General features: G+C 33.7%; 2 protein-coding genes across 4 annotated transcripts in view; one reads left to right on the top strand and one right to left on the bottom strand.

The window, feature by feature from the left end:
• Src64B (Tyrosine-protein kinase Src64B) overlaps positions 1-26,898 on the top strand; it is a 211,546-nt gene that overhangs the window by 133,193 nt on the left and 51,455 nt on the right. The window lies entirely within an intron of this gene.
• Positions 1,297-5,657, bottom strand: LOC137251625 (uncharacterized). Its single transcript, XM_067786318.1, has 3 exons — positions 5,636-5,657; positions 2,147-2,327; positions 1,297-2,091 (listed from the first exon to the last, which is right to left on the bottom strand). The coding sequence occupies exons 2-3, from the start codon at positions 2,282-2,284 to the stop codon at positions 1,855-1,857; spliced, it is 375 nt and encodes a 124-aa protein (XP_067642419.1). The 5' UTR covers positions 2,285-2,327; positions 5,636-5,657; the 3' UTR covers positions 1,297-1,854.

Raw genomic sequence — 26,898 nt, 5'->3', positions numbered from 1 at the left:
CAATCACCCCTATCATGCATTTCGATTACGTTCCCGCTCTACGCTCCGCCGGAGTCGAAAGTAGGTATCATGCGTTGCAATTGGATTGAAAGAAGAAGAGTAAGAGCTACAACTCTTTCGAAATCAGCTGTTTGCCTTGAAATATGTAAAACTGGAACATAACAAAGCAAAATTACATAAATTAGTGCTGTTCAAAGAAAATAAATAAAAGTAAAATTTTTATATTGTTATTATTTTTATTAAACGTAAGTATGGAATCCTTATCCGCGGTGATATTACTGGTTGAGGAGGAGAGCAGCGCATATCAGAATGCTGTGGTGAGAATTGAAAGGAGAAGATTGCGAGATATGTGCGATCCGCTTTAAGATTTTTTGCGGAAGGCAGTTACCAGCATGGAGTTGGCACAGACTACAATGTTGGAATAGCACAGTCAACGGTGTCAAAGTGGCTGTCAATTTTTCCCGAAATAATGCAGCGGAAGCTATGCCCACAGTGGCTAAAATTCGAGCAAAGTGAAATAGAGAAGCAGGAAGCAAAACAAGATTTTTTTACGAAGGCTGGTTTCCCAGGTGTTATAATGTGCGTTGATGGCACCCACATAAAAATAATCAAGCCATCCGATGAACCTTTCCTTTATTACAATAGAAAGGATTTTATAGCATCAATGCTATGGTGGTGAGGATTGTATTTCATGAAATCAATTCAATTTATTTTTTTAGGTGTGCGATCACAAATTACGAATAAGAAGCATTGACGCTAGGTATTATGCAATCACGACGCTCATGTATGGGGATTGAGCAAGCTGAGGTGCTGTATGGAACGACGATATCGTGAAGGTGAAAGGAACACATGGCTGTTAGGTATTTAGTTATACATATATGTACGTTTCTTAGACAATTTAAAATAGTTATTTGCTTTTTTTCAAGGAGATGCTGGATATCCATTACAACCCTGGCTAATGACTCCGTATCGTTCCGTAATTCAAGGCAGCCGACAAAGTAATTATAACATGAAGCACTCCAAAACTAGAAATATTATAGAGCGGACGATTGGAGTTTTAAAGAACCGCTTTCGATGTTTGTTGGGAGCTCGAGAGCTGCATTACTCGCCTCAAAAAGCTAGTGAAATTATAAATGTAGCTTGTGCACTACACAATATTTGCATTTTCTACAAAGTAGAAGATTTGAATCCGATAGAATTTGATAATGAAAGCCGTCAAGAGGAAGAGGAACAAATCAATGACCCTGAATTTACTTCAACAGCATATCGTATTCGTGACAACATAATTTCTTCTTTTCAAAGTGTTCAATTTTATTTCAATATTTCATGTTTTTCTTTAAATTTAAAATTTATCTATGTTAATTTAAGAATTAAATTCAGTGCATATGACATTTTGTTACATAAAAAAATGGCACTCAGTTCATTTCTCAGGTTGCTTATTAAAGATAATACAAAAAAAAAATAAACAAAAATCAGGTATACAATTATTCCGAGTTTTCTAATTCATTAAAGATAATACAAAAACAAAAATCATGTATACAATTATTCCGAGTCTTCTCTATAGTTGGGATCTAGTTTTAGCATTCGAATTTTTATTTCCACCTTTTCTTTTAACAGGTTTTCCTTTATCTTGTTGTGTCGTTGCTGCTCTTGAAGCTGCTTTGCTGCAGTGTCTGCCATAACTTCTAGAGAGCGGTTCATTCGCCGGAAATATGTCACAGTTTCCTTCATTTTGCCATCGACAGCTTCATAATGATTTTTTCTTCGGCATAAAATTCTTTCTGGAGATCTTGTTGCTCCCTTAGTAACGATGCAGCGCTCTCCTTTTCTGTTCTGCTATCTCTGTTATGGCTGCTAGCTCTGCTGGTTCAAGGTACATCGTCTGAATGTGTCTGCGGCTTGTGTACTATCGCCATAATCGTAGGCATTCCTTATTCCACTTGTACACCTCTCCAACCCCGTTAAACGCACAATTTTCTCCTCAAGTGGACTTATACGTTGTAAACGACATTGCCCTCCCCCTGTGCTCATCATTTCCTTCTTATTGCTAGTCAGTTTGCGTTTGATATAGCACTTCCAGTCAATCCAAACCTGTAATGAAACGTTAGATTTTACAAATTCGTTTTCAATTCAATTAATACCTTACCTTTCTCCATGCATTAGAGTCTTTTGATGGTGGACCAAGTGCATTTAAATTAGATTCTACCTCTTCCCAAAAAGCCTGCACATCTTCCTTCGGACGCTGGTGGAAACCGTTGGCTATATCTGGCTTACTCTCCATCATATCTGCCAATTTTCCATATTGCTCTGGTGTTGTTGTTTTTGACCTGAAAGCATATCAAAAAACATCATTCGGGCGCAAAAACTGGAAATATCGTGAGTTTTACAACTTTTAAATACAAGTTTTACTTACATTTTAAGAAAATTAAAAAAAAATTACGCAAATTAATAAAATTTGTACAGCTAAATAAAAAAACAAAAAATTCTCCGCCAACAAAATTGCAACTTAGAAAAACGGAGCTACGATCGAAGTGCATGATAGGCAGAATTGTAAATTTCGAAGTTGAACTGAACGGAAACGAAACACATGATACCAAAGTTGCCAAACGGAGAAAATTTCAATCCAAGTCGAAATGCATGATAGGGGTGAATATTTCTTAGGTCACACCGGGATGGTTAAATTCTTCGATAGAATAATAAAATAATGAAAATGTCAAAACGATAGTAAATGTATGTATGTATGTACATAGTCACATCTGTCAACCCATTGTTGGGGTTGCCAGAGAGGTGAAATACGCTGGCGTGTTAGCGTACAATACAAACGTCTCAAATACTTAAATTTAATAAGGAATATGTACGTAATAGGATATACGTATTTGTACATGCAAATAATTCAAGATGCGTACTTATACGTAAAAGGTACATATGTAAATAAATTCAATATAAAATTCAGGTAAATTCATTTAAATTCATGTTTAGGTTTTCTTAAGCCTAATTTCTATTAAATAGAACAGTCGCTCAAACAGTAGGACCTATGCATGCATGTTTGCTAATACGCAAAAAATTATACGCAAATATGCAATACAAATACTATTTTATTGCTTGGGTCTAACAAAAATTTTAAACAAAATATATACATAACCATTAAAACATTATGCGCGTGGCCGCTTGTTTGCAAAGTATTTGTTTGGAAACGCGCAAATAAACAAGAGCCTCCTCTGATGTTGTTTCTCTGCTTGTTCAACAAATACTAAACGAAAGATAATAGTAATGTGTGTGAAGTGAAGGCGAATAATTATTTCACTAGCTGACGACCACTGATCTAAATCTTGTTGTCATATGTATGTTGTCATTGTATACATGATTTTTGTTTACACTTACTGTTTATGAAAATTGTTTATTTTTACGGGACTTTTCCAAATTGTTTATATTTTTATGTCTTTTCTTTTGTCAACCTCTTTGTAACTTTTTAGTCATATTCCCAATCAGTCGATCATACATGTCCATATCGTCGGCACAATGCCAAAGTCACGAATGTGCCGTTTTTGTTTAAACCAAATATTATATATGTCAAATTTTGCAAAGCAAAAACAAAAAATCTACATTTTTGAAAAAAAAAAAAAAAAATTAAAAAATTATTTTTCAATTAACATTACTTAGTGGTTTACAAAAGTAAACCTTCCAATAGTGGTTGAAAAATACAAAATTAAATCTCTATTTTTATACTCAGTTGAGCAGAGCTCACAGAGTATATTAACTTTGATTGGATAACGGTTGGTTGTACTGGTATAAAGGAATCGAGATAGATATAGACTTCCATATATCAAAATCATCAGTATCGAAAAAAAATTCGATTGAGCCATGTCCGTCCGCCCGTCCGGTAACACGATAACTTGAGTAAATTTTGAGATATCTTGATGAAATTTGGTAGGTAAGTTCCTGGGCACTCATCTCAGATTGCTATTTAAAATGAACGATATCGGACTATAACCACGCCCACTTTTTCGATATCGAAAATTTCGAAAAATCGAAAAAGTGCGATAATTCATTACCAAATACGGATAAGGCGATGAAACTTGGTAGGTGAGTTGAACTTATGACGCAGAATAGAAAACTAGTAAAATTTTGGGCAATGGGCGTGGCACCGCCCACTTTTAAAAGAAGGTAATTTAGAAGTTTTGCAAGCTGTAATTTGGCAGTCGTTGAAGATATCATGATGAAATTTAGCAGGAACGTTACCCTTATTACTATATGTATGCTTAATAAAAATTTGCAAAATCGGAGAACGACCACGCCCACTTTTAAAAAAAAAAATTTTTTAAAGTCAAATTTTAAAAGAAAAGTTAATATCTTTACAGTATATAAGTTAATTATGTCAACATTCAACTCCAGTAATGATATGGTGCAACAAAATACAAAAATAAAAGAAATTTTCAAAATGGGCGTGGCTCCGCCCTTTTTCATTTAATTTGTCTAGGATACTTTTAATGCCATATGTCGAACAAAACATTACCAATCCTTGTGAAATTTGGTAGAGGCTTAGATTCTAGGACGATAACTGTTTTCTGTGAAAAAGGGCGAAATTGGTTTGAAGCCACACCCAGTTTTTATACACAGTCGACCGTCTGTCCTTCCGCTCGGCCGTTAATGCGATAACTTGAGCAAAAATCGATATATCTTTACTAAACTCAGTTCACGTACTTATCTGAACTCACCTTATATTGGTGTAAAAAATGGCCGAAATCCGACTATGACCACGCCCACTTTTTCGATATCGAAAATTACTAAAAATGAAAAAAATGCCATAATAATATACCAAATACGAAAAAAGGGATGAAAAATGGTAATTGGATTGGTCTATTGACGCAAAATATAACTTTAGAAAAAAACTTTGTAAAATGGGTGTGACACCTACCATATTAAGTAGAAGAAACTGAAAAAGTTTTGCAGGGCGAAATCAAAAGCCCTTGGAATCTTGCAAGGATAACTGTTCGTGGTATTACATATATAAACAAATTAGCGGTACCCGACAGATGATGTTCTGGGTCACCCTGGTCCACATTTTGGTCGATATCTCGAAAACGCCTTCACATATACAACTACCACCACTCCCTTTTAAAACCCTCATTAATACCTTTAATTTGATACCCATATCGTACAAACAAATTCTAGAGTCAGCCCTGGTCCACCTTTATGCCAATATCTCGAAAAGGCGTCCACCTATAGAACTAAGGCCCACGCCCTTTTAAAACACTCATTAACACCTTTCATTTGATACACATGTCATACAAACACATTCCAGGGTTACCCTAGGTTAATTTTACTACGAAGTGATTTTCCCTTATTTTGTCTCCATAGCTCTCAACTGAGTATGTAATGTTCGGTTACACCCGAACTTAGTCTTCCTTACTTGTTAACAATGTCTTACGCGTTTTTCTCAACACATCAAATATGCATATTCGTGACTTTGTCATTGGACCGACGATATGTGTAAGTCATACTTTGTTATTCATGTGTTCATATGTATGTTCTGTGTAACTAATTTTTGTTATTGTTTTGTCTTCAGCCCTGATGATGACTTCAGATTGAAGTCGAAATATAGGCCGAAATTAAAATATATGAATATAAAACAAACCAAGAAGAAGTTTTATTCTTAAACGGCGGCCTTTCAGCTGAACAAATCTAATTAATAGGAACTTCAAATAACAAAAAAAAAAACTTCTAAAATTTAAGCTAAAGCTATACAAAGAGAATCTTGTTTTTTGTTTTCTTTCTGTCCATTATAAATCAATAAATACAAGGCGCGATAACCTCCGAAGAGATTTAAGGCCAAGCTTCTGTTCTAAGCTTCTGCGTCTTGCTCCTTTCAGTTTTTTCTACAAATTGGCGGGACGGGACCTTCATGTTTTACGCTGACTCCGAACGGCATCTGCAGGGCAGATAAGTTTTCACTAAGAAGCTTTTCATATGAGCAATACACTCGGAGTGTTTGCCAAAGCGCTGCCGAGGGGCGACCCCGCTAAGAAAAACTTTTTGATAATTGAAAAATTTGTTCCTAAATTTTTGATGTTGCTTTGCGCGGGAATTGAACCCATGATCTTTGCTGTGGTAGGCGAAGCACGCAACCACTACACCACTGCGTTCCACTATAGCTTTGTTTAAATATTTGGGTTAAAATTTTAACTTTTTGACAGCAAATACAAAGTCGTGTGTCACTCGACACTGAGCCACGTGACAATAGGCTGATGAAATTATTATATTTCTTGCATATCTACTCTCTGGCTATGGTAGCGCAATATAGAAGCACGCATAAGATAGCTTGCAATTTAGGTGCATAAATACATATATATTGTAATGAATTTACTTGCAAATCCTCGTATTTGCCCTTCTGCTAAGTTCGAATCACTAAACTGTTGAATAAATAACTCCAATATTGAATAATGGAAAAATGGCCTTTATTAAAGTACTTCGCAATAACACTTATACTTTGCAACTAGCTTGCTTAACAACCAAACTGATTGATAGTTCAAATGACTCTACTATTGCCCGACAGATTGCGTGCTTAATCAATAACTGCTTGATAGCTCAACTCAAACTGAATACCAGCGCCTCTACATTTTCTGCCTTTTATACTCTCTGATTTTAACGTTCGCATCTTCTAAGCGCTTCCATTTCCAGAATCTACTAGTTGCCATCAGCTCTCAAACTTCTCAGCTGTAACTACAATTGCACGACTTTATAGCTTCTCTCATTGCATACTTTCAGGAGTATCTCAGATATATGCATGTGTTTGTGCATTGATTCTCCGCTGCTCGTATACGTACATGGTACATATGTGTAGACACAATTATTGTTTCGTTTATGTAGAGACATAATGATTGATCTATGGATGTGCATGATATCACTGTTTAGCATCGGCTTAGAGATAGCAGCACCCCTTAGTTTTGCTAATATTCGTAACAATATTATATGTATGTCTTTAAGAGAACTTGATCAGTGACATTGAATTTTATAGTAATCCAATTGCTGAGTGGATAGAGGCATCTGCAAAAACACCAGTATGAATACAGTTGAAAAGCTTGCTGATAAGGAAGTGAAATTCAGATAACATTACGAAATTGCCTGATGATGATTACGTGGCGGTTTTCGAAATGGTACCATCGCCATATGCCAGTAAATGTTTCTTTCTTCCTTTTCAGTTGCTCTTAGAGAAACATAATAATTGAATATACAATTATTATAAGCCGGTGTTAAGCTCATAAATTCTTAAATAAAATCCAGAAGCATTACTAGTAATCATCGCGATGTGAAAGTTTCAATAAGAAACATTTATTTAATAAATCTAGTATAGGTTAGGCTAAAATGGCTACCCTGTGAGGACCTCACATAAACTGAATAAGTCTTGTAAGCTAGCTTACAAAATAATACACTTCCAAGGGCATAAAATCCGAGTTTTTCGTCCAATTTTCGTCGAACTAGTTTATTATTTTTCCTATAAATTTGCGGAATGGGCCTACATGTTTTCTGCCGACTCCAAACGGTATCTAAAAGCAGATGAATTTTTGTTGAAAAGCTTTTCATTACAGAAATACCGAAACTCGCAGCGTTTGCCAAACCACTGAGGAAGGAGGGTGAGCATTAAAAACATTTTCTAAACTATTTTGATGGTGATTTTACTGGGACTTGAACCCAGAACCTTTGGTGGGATAGGCGAGCACGCTACCTGCACACTCAAAGTAAAGTCAAAGGTCTTAACAATATTTGTAAAAGGTTGTGTTCAAACTGTAACTCGAAGATGACCAATTGCTTACACAGATCTGCCATCGAAAAAACTTGCTTTAGGACGCATGTCGAGACTCAAAGCATAAGCGTCTACATCAAGCTTAAATTATTTTAAATGGTAACCAAAAAAATTGAATAAGACATGACCAATCATAAGTCCACTGTCTACAAAACGTATGTGTATGTATCTTAATATGGTTATGCGTGTTTGTAATTTCATAGGAAATTGGAGAATTTATTTATGGATGTGTTTATAATTTAAATTACTTTTGGTAATATTTAAATACGAATAACTTTATATGACAATTTAACATTGAGGCAATAAACGAATTTGATTTAAATCAAAACATTTAAGGTTTGTTCGAAACCTCAAGTACATTTTAAATTTTCATATTGAATCTGTTTGTGTATTTCGTAAATATCAGACATTGGGCATTAACTTTAAATGAAACGATGCACATGCCGCCATACAAATATTCCTGTGCGAGGGTGTTTGAAGATGTGCCTCTCCGCCAGTGTAGTATAGACCACATTATGTCCGTGAAATTTTCCAAACATTTGCTGTCCAGTATTGACAAGTACGACTGTTATTTACAATTTACATACATTTATAAATAAGCACTGATTTACAAGCACATTGAATGCGTGCTAAATTGTTCAAACTTTTCTGTTCCACTTCCGTTTCGATGATTAATATTTCACCCAATTAAATTTTATGAACTTTATTAGATTTTTGTTCGTTTATGTTCTGACTTACATATGTTAATTAGTTAGCGACGAAAATTTTCTTGACATTCGAAGTTAGTTTTGCTCTTCTATAAGTATACGCTTTTTAAATTTAGTAGTAAGTATCTAATACCGTCTTATAGTACTCATGAAACTTGTGTCTTTGTCGTAGTGCAACTATTGACGACGTGCTTCATGGTGAGTTACTTACCGTCCGTTGTTTGCTCATCCGTTTCCTTTTACATAGATTTGTATATACGTTTGGATTGTATGTCTATTCTAGTCTCACGTAATAAGCGATAATAAATATAATTATCTGTATTTAATTAGCGAGACACGTGTGTTTGTTTTTGTTATTAATATTACAAAAAATTACAAAGTTTAGTAACCCTCGCCGTTTGTAAACTTTGAAATTTTTGTCTAATATTGATAATAATTATATAAAAAAAAATAATATAAAAAAAAATTAATAAGAAATTATATTAAAAAAAAAAAAAAAAAATAAAAAATTATATAAAAAAATAAATAAATAAAAAATTAATATAAAAAATAAATAAATATAAAAAAAAATAAACCTAGGGGAACCCTAGAATGTGTTTGTATTACATGAGTATCAAATGGAAGGTATTAAAGAGTATTTTAAAAGGGAGTGATCCTTAGATCTATAGGTTGACGCCTTTTCGAGATATCGCTATAAAGGTGGACCAGGGGTGACTCTAGAATGTATTTGTATGATATGGGAATCAAATGATAAGTGTTAATGATTGTTTTAAAAGGGAGTGGGTCTTAGTTGTATATGTGAAAGCGTTTTCGAGATATCGACGAAAATGTGGACCAGGATGGCCCAGAACATCATCTGTCGGGTACCGCTAATTTATTTATATATGTAATACCACGAACAGTATCCTTCCAAGATTCCAAGGGCTTTTGATTTCGCCCTGCAAAACTTTTTCATTTTCTTCTACTTAATATGGTAGGTGTCAGTCACAGCCATTTTACAAAGTTTTTTTCGAAGTTATATTTTGCGTCAATAAACCAATCCAAATACCATGTTTCATCCCTTTTTTCGTATTTGGTATATAATTGTGGCATGTTTTTCATTTTTCGTAATTTTCGATATCGATAAAGTGGGCGTGGTCAGAGTCGGATTTCGGCCATTTTTTACACCAATACAAAGTGAGTTCAGATAAGTACGTGAACTGAGTTTAGTAAAGATAATCGATTTTTGCTCAAGTTATCATGTTAAGGGCCGAGCGGAAGGACAGACGGACGAATGTGTATAAAAACTGGGCGTGGCTTCAACCGATTCCGCGCTTTTTCACAGAAAACAGTTACCGTCCTAGAATCTAAGCCTCTACCAAATTTCACAAGGATTGGTAAATTTTTGTTCGACTTATGGCATTAAAAGTATCCTAGACAAATTAAATGAAAAGGGCGGAGCCACGCCCATTTTGAAATTTTCTTTTATTTTTATATTTTGTTGCACCATATTACTGGAGTTGAATGTTGACATAAGAGTTAAATCACGTGAACTGGACCCCCCATTTACCACTTGATCACAGAAATAAAGTCCATGTATTTTTTTCATAAGTAGGTACCATGAAAAATTGAACCCCAAAATATTTTTAAAAAATTTTAATTTTAAGGGTACTTTTTTTTTTAAAGAAAATTTTTGGTACTTTTTGTTCAAAAATTAATTATAAATCAACCGTGAAAGATAAATTGATGAAACTCTGAGGGTATATTTTTAAACGTTCATATTTTATTAAAATATTTTTATCTTAAAAAAATTTTCTTATTATCACATTTTTAATTAACTTTGAAATTTTTAAACGAAAATTTAACTGACTTCGCGGCCTCAGAATTGATATTCTTTTTATCAGTTACATGCGATATTTATTTAATATTAATATTCCAAAAGAAAATTTTGATGATCGCTATTAGTTTAAACAATATGAATTTTTTTATCACAGCACCTCGCACGCTAGAACTAAAAATTGGTTTAGTTTGTATCCTCGCGACGATTGCAACACAGTCTGTCGCGTTTGCGCGTGGCGCCTGGCACCCACGCGCTGTGGTAAACATTTCACATTGTTTTTGTTTTATACTGCAACGTAGCATGTCGTCTGGTCGCGCACCGTTTTAGCGTGCGAGGTGCTGTGATAAAAAAATTCATATTGTTTAAACTAATAGCGATCATCAAAATTTTCTTTTGGAATATTAATATTAAATAAATATCGCATGTAACTGATAAAAAGAATATCAATTCTGAGGCCGCGAAGTCAGTTAAATTTTCGTTTAAAAATTTCAAAGTTAATTAAAAATGTGATAATAAGAAAATTTTTTTAAGATAAAAATATTTTAATAAAATATGAACGTTTAAAAATAAACCCTCAAAGTTTCATCAATTTATCTTTCACGGTTGATTTATAATTAATTTTTGAACAAAGTGTACCAAAAATTTTCTTTTTAAAAAAAAGTACCCTTAAAACTAAAATTTTTTAAAAATATTTTGGGGTTCAATTTTTCATGGTACCTACTTATGAAAAAAATACATGGAGTTTATTTTTGTGATCAAGTGGTAAATGGGGGGTCTAGTTCACGTGATTTAACTCATCATTTACTTATATACTGTAAATATATTAACTTTTATTTTAAAATTTGACTTAAAAAAAATTTTTTTTTAAAAAGTGGGCGTGGGCGTTCTCCGATTTTGCAAATTTTTATTAAGCATACATATAGTAATAAGGGTAACGTTCCTGCCAAATTGCATCATGATATCTTCAACGACTGCCAAATTACAGCTTGCAAAACTTCTAAATTACCTTCTTTTAAAAGTGGGCGGTGCCACGCCGATTGTCCAAAGTTTTACTAGTTTTTTGTTCTGCGTCATAAGTTCAACTCACCTACCAAGTTTCATCGTTTAATCCGTATTTGGTGATGAATTATCACACTTTTTTGATTTTTCGCAATTTTCGATATCGAAAAAGTGGGCGTGGTTATAGTCCGATATCGTTCATTTTAAATAGCGATCTGAGATGAGTTCCCAGGAACGTACATCCCAAATTTCATCAAGATACCTCAAAATTTACTCAAGTTATCGTGTTAACAGACGGACGGACGAACGGACATGGCTCAATCGAATTTTTTTTCGATACTGATGATTTTGATATATGGAAGTCTATATCTATCTCGATTCCTTTATACCTGTACAACCAACCGTTATCCAATCAAAGGTAATATACTCTGTGAGCTCTGCTCAACTTGAGTATAAAAACGAAAAAGCGGAAAACAAAAGAAAACAAGAAGGGGAAAATCAAGGGGCGGGGGCTCTGGGTTGATTGCCTGAAAAAAAAAACTTAAATTTTTCATAATTTTCTGGCGTATAGGGGCAGCCCATGACGTAATAAAATCAGACAGGTAATCTCCGTAGTAGAACAAAAATTTGACAGCCCTCATAATCCGGTCATGAATTTTAAAGTAGTAGGAAGGTGGAATTGTTGGTACTATTTTGCTACTTATTTACCACCTTAGCAATTTAATGTGCGGAAAAGAGTAATTCGATATATCTCCACATTGGAAACGGGTATGTGACAAAAAAGAGATGAACAACAGAGGAAATAGGAAGAAAAGTAGAGGAAGTTGGAGGGAAGCCGGAAAAGTAAAGAGAACAAGAGGATTATGGAGAGCGAAAGTAAGAATAGAATAAGGGTAATGGTTTCAGACAATGTAGTAAAAGAGGTTAAGAGGAAGATTTAGAGTAAGGATAAGATTAAGAGTAGTAGTGAGAGCTAGACTTGGATAAGAGCAAGAGCGGGAAGAATAAGAGGAAAAGCGGGAAGATTTCCGGAAGAATGAATGAGCCGATTAAGGTAAACTAGAAAATACAGACGGGAGAGGAAATAAAAGAAGAATAGGGTTAGACAGAGAACAGGCTGGTGGATAGATAGAGAAAGTCAGAACAATGTCTGTCAAGTTTGATCCTACAACTGGTAGTTTTTCATGTGTATCTCAACGTTTCCAGGGTTAGCCAGAGCTGTTTAAAATAAAGTTATCATAAGCCAAATATTTTTGTTTGGCATCAGGTAAATCTATAAACTGTGATATGTTGAACCATGGTTGCTATAATACCTCTGCCGCAATATATATGTGGGGAACCCTGTAAAAACTTCTTTACACTCATTACATTTATTATATTTTGACATTCTCTTTTTGCAATGTTTGTTGTTTTTGTAAGCTTACAGTTAGCTAAACTGAACATTTTTGTTCATTTGATATTTGTACACGCGCTGATTATCTTTTTACGAAAATTAAAGTTAAGGTTAGCAATATTGAATCGATTTTTTATTTGCTGGAAAATTATCTACTTAAGTGTTTCATCAGGCCAGACCACCATATTGAGCAGTACTCCCACCTATATTTACACCAGCCACCTATTTGTACTCAATGAGCTTGGTTTACATAGATAAAGGTTGGTTCTCGGGACAATATACCGTCAATCCCGAGTTTTCGTATCCGCAACTTCATGAAATTGTTTCAGACCGTCAATCATCTCAATCACGCCAGCAATATGTTTCCATATTCCTTAGTTGTGGAAAATGTGATACTTTGCAGACCCAGCCATTCAGTATCGCTGACTAAAACTTTTCCATTTCTTATTAGGAAAAGGAAAAAAAACCCTTCCACAAAAGGAAATAACGACCACAGGCGTTAATTTCCTGTACATTACTTCATATTTCAGAAAGGCATTAATTGAGTAGTTTTTATGATACCGAAAAAATCAATGCTGCAGATAAGTCAAGAAGCAACATTTGAATTTATGAGCGCGATTATTGTCAAATGTGACTCCACTTAATGTTTGATTTAAAGTTCATATTTCGTTCATAAGTACCGGCAATCGGGCTATATTTGAGTTACAATTTTAGAATATAGAAATTTACAAACACAAAAGACTAAGGATGCAATTTGAAGCCAGAAAATTATTAAAAACGCAATACAGCGTATACAACTTTCACTTCTTCGAAATATATGTCAAACTTGTTGGGATTTTCCCTACAGGGCACGTATGTACGTTGTACATAGTACCTCATATAAGTATACACTACTATATTTGTTTGTTATTAAAGACAGCTGGTGGCCAACAACAATTGAGTTTTGTGCTTCTAGCAATATTGTTCTATGTTCACACACACAGCATATTGCCTCACCGCACATAGACACGTGCATAACAAAACGCCACACTTGGCAAATAACTGATGGATATTATGTCCTCTGGTTGCTTTCTGAATGTCTCAACGTGTCCACCAAAGAACAGTGCGCCATCATCACAGCTACAAACATACAAATAGTACATAAATATGCATGTAAATCAAAATAAGCGATGTATGCCAACTAGTAACTACAACTATAAATTTGTAACATGATGACGATGCAGATACATACGAATACCAATGTGGGGCATCTTAGGGTTAGTGAGCGCGTGCTCAGACTTTTCAGCACGCAACCTTACTTACTTACTGTAAAAAACTTACATTTACTTAAACGTTCAACGTGGCTAGATGTAGTTTTGCTGAAGTTGGTGATTTCATTACTTATGCTCGTCGTCAGAGTCATCATCCTACATAGATAAGTATGAATGTTCGTATGTACTTGCCCTTCGCTACCGCCATTAGAAAATATTTTTATTGCATTTTTGGTGTGTCATGGAATCATTTTGCTGCAAGCGTTTTTATATTAATATAGTTGTCCGTTCATAATCTTTTCGAAATTTGCATTCGTTTGCCCTGTTTACTTAAGGTCAGCGATTTTCTAATACTTTAGCTGTTTCTTTTGAAATGTTGAAATGAATTCGGGAATTAAATTGTCATTCACTTAATGTTTTTTTTTATGGAGATGGGCTTCGTTTTTGTTTTTAGTTGAAAATGTTTGATGATAGTTTTTTTTTTTAGTCATTTTGGAGTAAAATAATAATAAATATATAAATCTAGGAATCCTATATATATAAATAAGTAATGACAAATAATTTGATATATGCACGAAAATTTGCCTCTTTTTAAAAGTGTCTAGGGTAACGAAAAGAACCAAATAAGGATGACAGAAAATCTTTCCAATATATGCTTAGCTTGATTAACGCAAAAATTAAAAAAGAAAAAAAAAAATAGTAGAAATAATAAATAATAGAAAAATAATAGAAAAAAAATAAATAATAGAAGAAAAAAAAAAACGAAAAATTAAATAATAGACAAAAAACTTCACGCGAAGTTAGCGTGCCACTTTTCGAAAACCACCTTAGACACCAGTTAAGAATATAATTCTTTCATGTGAATTTGCCGTAAATTTGCCGTGACTTATCCATGAAACATAAAAATTTGCCGCGGCCATGTTTAGTGAAGGTAGTCACGTGAAGTTAGCGTGCCACCCTCAGAAAACCACCTTAGCGATCAACTAGGAATATAATTCCTGCACACGAGTTTGCCGTAAATTTGCCGTAGATAAGTGGCATATTTTTTAAATTCCAAAAAAAAAAAATTTATTTTTTTTATGGTGCACCGCCAAATTCACGTGAAGTTGGCGTGCCACCCTATATTTTTTTCTAAAATATGGCCACGGCAAATTTTTTTGTTTCACGGATAATTCACGGCAAATTCACGTGCAAGAATTATTGCCTAGCTGGTCTCTAAGGTGGTTCTCCGGGAGTGGCACGCTAACTTCATGTGAAATGTTCTAAAATATGCCGGGGCAAATTTTTTTGTTTCGCGGATAAATTACGGCAAATTCACGGCAATTTTCCCAATAGGTAATTTTTTTCCACGTAAAAGTGGTCTTGCCAACTTCAGAGAGGTAATAATAATATTAAAACCAAAAGCAAAAATTAGAAAAAAAAAACTTTTAAGTAATAAATTGCAAAAAAAAACATTAATTTAACAAAAACCAAATTTTATTTTTGGGGCTATCTCTAATATACATCTATAATTAGGAGATTATTAATACCAAACCTATTTTTTTCCTCCATTTCCGAGCAACTTTTTTAAAAAACCTATATCACCACTGCTATTAAGAACCTCTATTATAACGTTAGCTTAATGTGAAAATGTGCTAAGTCACTTTTTTTTTTTTTTTTTTTGAAAAAATAGCATTTTAATACAGTTTTAAAGCTGAATTCAAAATAACGTGTATGTGAGGTTGACAATTGGGTTAGAGAAGCTATATTTGCGCTGGGAACCCCTTGAGAGAGTTTCCTACACAACCCCTTTCAATTGGATTCAACCAATTGAGACATACATTTGGTGTTTGATAAATGCTTTGTGCTGACCATAATCTACTTCAATTCTTACATGTCGATAACTACATACTTTGTTACATACTAGTTAAAAATAGAAAACACTTCAAGCTTAAATTTATATAAGCTAGTTATAGGTTCATTGATAGCATAATTCGTTTTATTAGTTATTTAGATAAAGAATTATGCCGAAGATCACGCATTGGCATATATGGAATGAACAAATTTGATAAATCAGAGCAATTCATGTTAAAGTCAAGCATGAGTGAGATTAAAGTTCTTCTGTCATGCAAAGCCTGAAGACCAAGCAATTTTGCCTGCTGGTATATGATGGGAGGCCGTCTGGCCAGTGAAGCATACGTAAAGCAGTTTTTGTAAAAATTGTTTGAACTCTCTCAATTTTATAGGAGTTAGATTCATGGAAAGGATTCCATATTATTGAGCAATATTCAAGATCACTTCTGACCAAGGATATATATAGTGCACTCAACGTCATAGGGTCCTTAAAGTCACTGGTGTTAAGTCTGCTGAACCCAACCATTCCAACAAATTTTGAAACATCGAAGTCAGTGGTACTAGAAAGAGTTTGGAGTTAAAAATTGCACTCAAGTCTTTACTCTCTTGACAACGATTAAGAGATTTAGTATTTAGTTTGTAGATAAAGTATGTGGCAGTTGCCTTGTTGGAATAAAGCACAAACAGCATTTGTTTGAATTTAAATATAAATTATTGTCTGCGCACCATCCGGCAAAAGAGTCCAGATCAGAACCGTTATAAATAATTTGAGAAATAAATAGTATTTTTTGTGAAATATATAGTTTTAGTGCTTTATTTCAGTCATTAAGTTGAGGAGTGATGGGAAAACATATTGAGTAAAGTTGACTTAGCACATTTTCACATTTAGCTAACGATAAGATGAACGAGCCGGACCCTTGTGCATCTTGCGCAACCAACATAAAAGTCTCTTTATCAAATATCAACAGAAATCAGCTGTTCTATCAATCAATTAAAACTTACAGCGTGCGCTGCCATCTGGCGTATAATAGCAACTGCCGGTAATGCAGTGCAAATATTCACAATAGTGCCATAGTACAAATAGGTTTCTTTGTGTGCTCACACTCGTTTACTTTTAACAAATTATTTTAACAAAATATAGCTAAACAAAAGCACTACGGCCAAAATTGCCCAAATCTCGCTAATAGCCCGAACCTCCATATTTACAACCAAAATTTATTTATAGATTTGGATTCCAAATAAGAGCGAAAAAGGGACCCGTACATAAAAACAGCAATTAGAAATAATATATATGACTGTTTTGATTCCTTTAAACAGTCCTAGCAACATTTTTACAAAAAAAAAAAACAAAAAAAAAATATTTTGTGCAAATGTTGCGATGTTGCTGTTAACGTTTGTAAAACCATAATTATGTAAAGCTCAACACTCGGAAAATTATTTGATGCTTCGGCATGCGTTGCTACCATTTTTTGTTATTCTTGTTGTTATTGTGGTTGAACAGTAATTAGTTTTCTGGGTCAATTTGTGGTTTGATGAAATAATTAAAATACATTGTGCACTTCATCGCCCATTTTCCGTGTTTGTGTTGTATTCGATATGTATCTATGTAGTACGTGTATTTATTTTGATCTTTTTATTTAATGTTTTTTCTGTTGTTCTTAAGTGTAAATAAAGCTTTGGTTTTATGACACAATTTGCAATGAATGTTCACAAAAGTCGAGAAAAACTTAAAATTAAGTTTACTATGATGCTGCGCAGCCTCTTAAATCGGCACACGTTCGATTCGTTAAATTTAATTTTGACTGCAGTAAATTACTAATCTGAAAGTGTTGAAATTTCGAAAATTAAAGGGTGATGGAACTATATTAGTAAAAAACTGAGTTATGCTATGAAAATAATTAAAGTCTAATTCCCAAACATCCGATTTTGTTTTTTTGGTTGTACCGTTTGATAGGGTAAAAAATTTTCAAAGACAGTTTTTACGCCGTTACAAGTTCACCGCTTTCTTGGGGAACTTTTTCTGAGGCAACCACATTCTTGATGCTGCTTATGAACATGGAACCTTGGCATCATAGCCAAGTGCACTTTCCCGATAACACAGCGATCACTTCACTGAACTCAAAATCGGTTCAAAAATTTGCTAATATATGTGAAGAAATGACTTTAAAGATTGTTATTATATACGAAAAAAGATGCATAAAGATGCGCATCATCAACATTTTTGGAGGGAAAAGCGTGTTCTTTGTAACAAATTTTCACAAGGCGCCTATTTTCGCAGTTAAATAGGTTTGGACGTCTTTTGTCTATACAAACTACGCTAACACTCCTTTTTATGGGAAATATTATGCTATTAAGTTTAAGAATCATTCTTCCTTTAAATTTTCCTTATTTCTTGTTGAAATGTGGTGATTTATGACTTTTCTCTTGCTTCTTGTTTTAGTTTATTGCTTGCCTTTATCGTTTCTTGCGCCTTCTGTTGGGTCGTTTTGTTTTTTTTTGTTTCTTGCTTAATTTTTTGTTGTTTTATTTTTCCTGTCTAATTTTTGTTTTTTTTTTTTTTTTGTTTTGGTTTGCCGTGTTTTTTTTATTGCTTCTCCTTGTAGTATGTTTTTTACTTTGTTTTCTTTTTTCATTTATCCTTGTTCTTGCTCCTCACTTCTCGTTTTAGTTTACTGTTTCCTTTTCTTGTTTAATTTTATGGTTTTATTTTTGTTATTTCCTGCTTCTGGTTTAAGTATGTGGCTTAATTTTTCTTTCATCTTGCATTTTGTTAATTCTGTTTAGTCCTTTTTCTTCATTCTTCTTTTTTTCTTGCTGCTCGTTTTAGTTTGCTGTGCCTATTTTCTTGCTTCATTTTTATTTTCCTTGCGTCCTTTTTCTTGTATAAGTTTGTTGCTTCATTTCTGTCTCATCTTGCATCTATTTAATTCTGTTCAGTAACTCTTCTTGATTCTTGTTTTAATGTGCGACTTCAATTTTCTTATTTCTCAGCGCTTTTTTATGTTTGTTGGGCTAGCTCTTTTATTTAATTTTCTCATCTTTGTAGCTTCCTGGTTAAATTTTCCTGTTTTGTTATCTTTTCGATGTTATTGGTTTGTTAATATATTTGCTTTTATTTTGGATATTGTTTGACTTTTATTAGTTTAGTTTTCTTGTGTTACTGTACTGTTTTCTGTGTCATTATTCTTAGCTTCTCTTTCCCGTTTTAGCTTGTTTATTATTCACTTTCTTTGTATATTTCAACTCTTCAAAGTTAAAATTGGAAGCATCACTGCTACTTAAACTTGAAGTACGTTTACCTCAAACTGAAGTAAAGAACAAATTCTAAATTTATTTATGCATAAACAAAGTTGATTTGATTAAGCTTATTTATTCAAAGACCAGTTATGCTTGAGTTGGTATCAGCATTGGTTCGAAATATTAGCTAGTTTGATTTGAGGGGAAATAAATTTTTGATTAATGACATTCCAATAGAAAATTTATTTGAAATATACTTCTAACTTTGAACTTTTCATCATTACTTCTCACTTTAAAATTGTTCATCAAAATATTGCTTTTCGTTTTGAAAAATAAATTTTTTTAAATAATTTCAGTAATTAACTTAGTGCATATTTAGATAGTCCACTTTCTGATATACAAATATTTACGAAACCAACCCCCTAGAAAATTTCATGCTACACCCACGAATATCGATTTCAAATTTCATTTCATTATCAGATTAAATTTACTAATAAATCACTCTTAATTATATTACTACCAACCTAAAACTCATTTACACATAGTTACATACAATTTTTATTCAACACTTGCTAGCATAACTAAACATTTGTATGTAATTAGTTAACGCAAATTTACCACACTTTCATGCTTTCGCGTTCATGCCAATTCACGCATAACATGCCCTGTAACCATTTTTAAATTACCTATGGCTGACTGTTTTAATTCCATTTTTCATTGATGGTTTCAGAGCTTTGGTTGCTATAATAGCCATGAGTCGGCACATATGCCAACAAAAGTATTGATCTTCCCTAAATTCTTTTTTGTCGTCTGTACCCCTAACTGCATACTCAAGTATTTACTAAGACTAGTCTTCCTTTTGAAGGAACCGTTACAGCAATTCCTAGTGGGAAACGATGTCGAAATATATGCAAGTACACTGTTTTCTAGACAACGTTACACTGATTAAAATTCCATTAAAATATTTATTCGCCTTATTTATTCCTATTACACCAATCACAGAAAGTACCACTAAATAAATAAAATAAAATACCACTATTCAATGGGCGTTTTGTTGGCATTTTTGCTAATTATTGTTTGGCATGTGATGCGTACTGGAAAATTTCAATTTCATCGTCATTGTAAATGCCAACACTAACAGCAACGTCATCGATTTGATCATCATTTGCTGTTGATGGCGTCACCACATAATGTTTGTTCTGAGTTTTTGGTGGTTAAAGTTGCTGCGCGGAAATAATGTTGAGCACAAAAGCTAAAAAGTACTTCTTAGGTGGGTTGTATAATGTGTGTTTAAATTTAAAAGTTTAATGTGGTATAGCGAGTTAATCGGTTAAGCTGATATTCTCACATAGGAAATAGCCTTATTAAATGTATCATTATCGTATACGCAATCACTGAATAGCTTTTTTTGTTTAAATGGGAAAGAAAAATATATATGTAACTCACTGTCATATGATAGCACTCCCTACCGAAGAATGGTTAGACGATTTTAGATGCAATTTTGCGCGCAGATATCCAATAGCTTGGAAGGATCGACCGGTTACGGGTCCCACACCTCCTTGTAACAGTTACAATTGAAACATCTCTGTGATTCAGAACAGCGTGACAAATTTGGACGCGATTTGAAATGGAGAATGTCAGCAATCTCGATTTACAGACCAAGTTGTTGTGCTAAAAAATGGGGGGCGGTGGGGGGGGGGGAGGTGGTTTCAAGGGTATGAGGGAGTCCCATGCTCCTTGGAGACCCTACTTTTTAATAGTTCTTTAATCGTTATAATCGCAAGTCATATTGACTTACGTAGATCAGTTACACTGAATATATGGAACAGTTGGCAGAGGCACTATTCCCCTGGTCACAATATATTCTCAAATCGCTTAATTCGGCTGCCCCAATTCCGCCGGACTCGAATTTTTGTGTTTCCTATATACATTTTTGTTGTTGTTATTATTCATTATTATATTTCCTTCTGGACAGTAAAACTGTTTTTCCAGACTATTTTATAGTCACATTCCAATAAAATACGATATGACTTCCAGATAACTTTGGGAGTCGTTCAAGATTGTTGCCGGGATCAGTTTTAGATGTTTCGGAGATGTTTTTGGAGCTACATCGGTGTTGCTTTGGAGATATATTCGGGATCTAACAGGAATGTTTTGAAATAATTTTGGGTTGTTCTCAGGGTCATCTCAGGACTACTCCGGGATTATTTCTTCGTTAAAAAACAACGAATCCAGAAAGAAAAGTAGCATTCAAACAAAAAATACTTGAACTGACGTTAGATTAGTTAGATTCGTTTAACGGTAATTTTTCGAAATGTATTTGAAGTTTCTTTCATCATTAAAACTAACTTTCTTAACATTTTGGTGAAATAATTATTTTAAAGTTTTTGCCGTAATTGCAATTCACGCCGTTCAGTCCAATGCTTTTTTTTTAAACGCTAGACTACATTTTTCGCATTTTAGTTAATGACTCGAGTCGATCGAACTTTTATGCCACAGTCGTAATTGGTTTGTTTAGGTAGAATCTGACTAGCACAGAAGAAAAAGACTAGAGTTTAATTTGAAATGATCTTGGCAGGCTCTTAACAGTTTTTTATTTTAATTTGAATTAAAAATGCAAATTAAACCACTCACACCATCATCTTAACGCTGATGTACGTTTAGAAAAGTATTAGCTTTCACTTTTACTTAACTTATCCTTACTTAAACCCAATTAAAGTCACATTTTTTCGCTTTTTTGTTTTGCCTTTCGGTGTGCAATTTAACAAAAGTACATAAAATGACACACACTTTGCACCTACACAAATATTAGCTATGAAGACACCCTGCAGGAAGATTCTCCAATTCTTCTTTTGCTTCTGGCCAACTTCAAGATCTTCGTGCTAACTTTAATATGCACATCCCTGTTGCAGTCAGGTCATTTAGATTTCACGTGTAGACTTTCCCTGCATGGCTCTTAACTATTGTGCTTCTATATAAAGGTATACTAACCAAGAATCACATCTTGATCCATACATATACATTTGTATGTATATGTATGTGTGTATGCAGATATGCGAGTAATTGGTATGCAGCGTTCCACTCCTCCACTTTGATGGCTAAGTAGGTCATCAACACTAGAATGAGGTTTTTTTTCTACTTGCTACAACATAGTTTCCTTTCAAAGCTTTAAGCGCTTTGTGGCTGCGGCAGAAGAGATAATAGTGGATAGGGGTTACCTTTTTAATTACTTCAAAGAACTTAAACTTTAATCCGTTCAACAAGTTGAAAGGACTTAAATTATAATTAATTAAATTTTTTGTGTACTACAAATGGGGGCTTAAAACAAATAGTTTGGATTTAGGTGTAAATAAAAAGCTGTTTGAAGGAACATTTTTGGTAATTGGGAGAAAGTTTACAACAACTAAGGCATGTCGTGGCTGAATGCGTTTGTAACACTTCAACCATCGTATGAGTGCGGGTTCAAATCCCAAAACCAAAAAAGGTGCGAAAATGTTAAAGTAGAAACTTGTATATGGGGCTTCCATCCCATTTCGACCAATTTTGAACCCGACCCCTTTAGAATTGGCTGAAAGTTTTTCTTCTTTTTCTAGCTTACGAAAGACGTTTTTCAGAATTTTTTCAAATTTTTTCATCCAACTCAAAAAAAGTTATGAATTTAAAAAAAAAACACCGTTTTTGTTTTCAAAATGCTGTAACTTTTTAAAAAATTGACCGTTTGGGATCTTTTTTTTTTTTAAATTTATTTTAAACGTACTTTTCGGAAAAAATACAAAAAAATTTTTAAAGTTTTTTTTTCAGTTTTTCGAATTTCGCCATTTTTTTTTTTCATAAAAAACTTCAACCAATTCTGCAATCATCCCCACTAATTCCGGAGTGGGCTGATTTGTTTTTATATTTTTTTTTTATTTAATTGAAAAAAAATTTTCAAAAATAAAATTTTTTTTTTTATCAAATTTTATTTATATAACTAAAAAATGTAAGAAAATGATTTTTAAGTATTCTTTTCTTTATATATTAAGGTAATCTACGATTAAAATAACCAGGATTAATGACTGACACAGTAAACATGTAAGTTTTCTAAAAATAATGTAACATATATAAAGAAAAGAATACTTAAAAATCATTTTCTTACATTTTTTTGTTATACAAATAAAATTGAAAAAAAAAATTTTTTTTTTCAATTAAATAAAAAAAAAATCGGCCACTCCGGGATTAGTGGGGATGATTGCAGAATTGATTGAAGTTTTTTTATGAGAAAAAAAAAGTGGCGAAATTCGAAAAATCTCGAAAAACTGGAAACTTAAAAAAAAAAAAACTTTAAAAATTTATTTCTGCTTTTTCCGAAAAGTACATTGAAAAACAAATTTAAAAAAAAAAAGATCCCAAACGGTCAATTTTTTAAAAAGTTATATCATTTTGAAAACAAAAACCGTGTTTTTTTTTTAATTCATAACTTTTTATGAGTTGGATGAAAAAATTTGAAGAAATTCTGAAAAACGTCTTTCGTAAGCTAGAAAAAGAAGAAAAACTTTCAGCCAATTCTAAAGGGGTCGGTTCAAAATTGGTCGAAATGGGATGGAATACCCCATATACATCTAATTTCAAAAAAATTCCAGAAGCTTAAATTTGGTTCTGAAAATTTAAGAATAAAAAATTTTGTTTGTGAAAAGTGCTGGAAGTCGTGGATTCTTTCTCGAAGCATTTTGGTATATATATATGCTGTTTTGATATGATTTCTTATAAAGATGTGATAGATAGCTCAGTAGGTAGAGCAAGCTACCAGCATCCTTGGCTTGTCGGCTCGAAACTAGGCCACAGACCACTAGATGTTTCTTTTTTTATAACTGCAAGAAGTGTAGTTTGAAATTGAAACCCAACTCTTTGCACGCTTTGCCAGGAAGACCGGTATAATCTACAAAACTTTTAACTATATAGTAAACTGCAAGAGTGTGATGGATAATTACAAACTAATTCTTTTTACCCGAACTGGGCTGTCTGTTTTGTTACAAGAACTCTGCACTCTGTTTACCCTTAATGAGATGCTTTAACTAATTACTCATAAATGCTTCAGCATATTTTCGCGCTCTATTTTTATACTCAGTTGAGCAGAGCTCACAGAGTATATTAAGTTTGATTGGATAACGGTTGGTTGTACATATATAAAGGAATCGAGATAGATATAGACTTCTATATATCAAAATAATCAGGATCGAAAAAAAATTTGATTGAGCCATGTCCGTCCGTCCGTCCGTCCGTTAACACGATAACTTGAGTAAATTTTGAGGTATCTTGATGAAATTTGGTATGCAGGTTCCTGAGTACACATCTCAGATCGCTATTTAAAATGAACGATATCGGACTATAACCACGCCCACTTTTTCCATATCGAAAATTTCGAAAAACCGAAAAAGTGCGATAATTCATTACAAAAGACAGCTAAAGCGACGAAACTTGGTAGTTGAGTTGCGCTTATAACGCAGAATAGAAAACTAGTAAAATGTTGGACAACGGGCGTGGCACCGCCTACTTTTAAAAGAAGGTAATTTAGAAGTTTTGCAAGCTGTAATTTGGCAGTCGTTGAAGATATCATGATGAAATTTGGCAGGAACGTTACACTTATTACTATATGCCTGTTTAATAAAAATTAGCAAAATCGGAGAACGACCACGCCCACTTTTTAAAAAAAAATTTTTTAAATTCAAATTTTAAAAGAAAAGTTAATATCTTTACAGTATATAAGTAAATTATGTCAACATTCAATTCCAGTAATGATATGGTGCAACAAAATACAAAAATAAAAGAAATTTCAAAATGGGCATGGCTCCGCCCTTTTTCATTTAATTTGTCTAGGATACTTTTAACGCCATAAGTCGAACAAAAATTAACCAATCCTTTTGAAATTTGGTAGGGGCATAGATTTTATGGCATTAACTGTTTTCTGTGAAAATGGGCGAAATCGGTTGATGCCACGCCCAGTTTTTATACACAGGCGTCCGTCTGTCCTTCCGCATGGCCGTTAACACGATAACTTGGGCAAAAATCGACATATCTTTAATGAACTTAGTTCACGTGCTTACTTGAACTCACTTTATCTTGGTATGAAAAATGAACGAAATCCGACTATGACCACGCCCACTTTTTCGATATCGAAAATTACGAAAAATGAAAAAATGCCATAATTCTATACCAAATACGAAAAAAAGCATGAAACATGGTAAGGTAATTGGATTGTTTTATTGACGCGAAATATAACTTTAGAAAAAACTTTATAAAATGGTTGTGACACCTACCATATTAAGTAGAAGAAAATGAAAAAGTTCTACAGGGCGAAATAAAAAACCCTTAAAATCTTGGCAGGTATTACATATATAAATGAATTAGCTGTATCCAACAGATGATGTTCTGGGTCACCCTGGTCCACATTTTGGTCGATATCTGGAAATCGCCTTCACACCACTCCCTTTTAAAACTCTCATTAATACCTTTAATTTGATACCCATATCGTACAAACTCATTCTAGAGTCACCCCTGGTCCACCTTTATGGCGATATCTCGAAAAGGCGTCCACCTATAGAACTAAGCCCCACGCCCTTTTAAAATACTCATTAACACCTTTCATTTGATACCCATATCGTAAAAACATATTCTAAAGTCACCCCTGGTCCACCTTTATGGCGATATCTCGAAAAGGCGAACACCTATAGAACGAAGGCCCACTCCCTTTTAAAATACTCATTAACACCTTTCTTTTGATACCCATATTGTACAAACAAATTCTAGGGTCACCCCTGCTCCACCTTTATGGCGATATCTCGAAACGGCGTCCACATATGGAACTAAGGATTACTCCCTTTTAAAATACCCATAAACACCTTTCTTTTGATACCCATATTGTACAAACAAATTCTAGGGTTACCCCTGGTCCACCTTTATGGCGATATATCGAAACCGCGTCCACCTATGGAACTAAGGATTACTCCCTTTTAAAATACTCATTAGCACCTTTCATTTGATACCCATATCGTGCAAACGCGTTCTATAGTCACCCCTGGTCCACCTTTATGGCGATATCTCGAAAAGGCGACCTATACAACATACAACATACAACCTATATACAACAACCACCACTCCCTTTTAAAACCCTTATTAATACCTTTAATTTGATACCCATATCGTACAAACATATTCTAGAGTCACCCCTGGTCCACCTTTAGGGCGATATTTCGAAACGGCGTCCACCTATAGAACTAAAGCCCACTCCCTTTTAAAATACTCATTAACACCTTTCGTTTGATGCCCATATCGTACAAACAAATTCTAGGGTTACCCCTGCTCCACCTTTATGGCGATATCTCGAAACGGCGTCCACATATGGAACTAAGGATTACTCCCTTTTAAAATACTCATAAACACCTTTCTTTTGATACCCATATTGTACAAACAAATTCTAGGGTTACCCCTGGTCCACCTTATGGCGATATCTCAAAATGGCGTCCACCTATGGAACTAAGGATTACTCCCTTTTAAAATACTCATTAACACCTTTCATTTGAAACCCATAGCGTACAAACGCATTCTAGAGTCAACCCTGATCCACCTTTATGGCTATATCCCTAAATGGCATCCACCTATAGAACTATGGCCCACTCCCTCATAAAATACTCTTTAACGCCTTTCATTTGATACACATTCCAGGGTTTCCCTCGGTTCATTTTCCTACATGGTTATTTTCCCTTATGTTGTCACCATAGCTCTCAACTGAGTATGTAATGTTCGGTTACACCCGAACTTAACCTTCCTTACTTGTTACGGTTAAATTCATCATATGTTAAACAAATTTGCGCTTTTGTTTAATT

The sequence above is a fragment of the Eurosta solidaginis genome, chromosome 5 (assembly GCF_040869045.1).
Source record: "Eurosta solidaginis isolate ZX-2024a chromosome 5, ASM4086904v1, whole genome shotgun sequence".
NCBI classification, from domain to species: Eukaryota; Metazoa; Arthropoda; class Insecta; order Diptera; family Tephritidae; genus Eurosta; species Eurosta solidaginis.
Note: the sequence above shows the minus strand (reverse complement) of the source record. Positions and strands in the feature narration are given on the sequence as shown.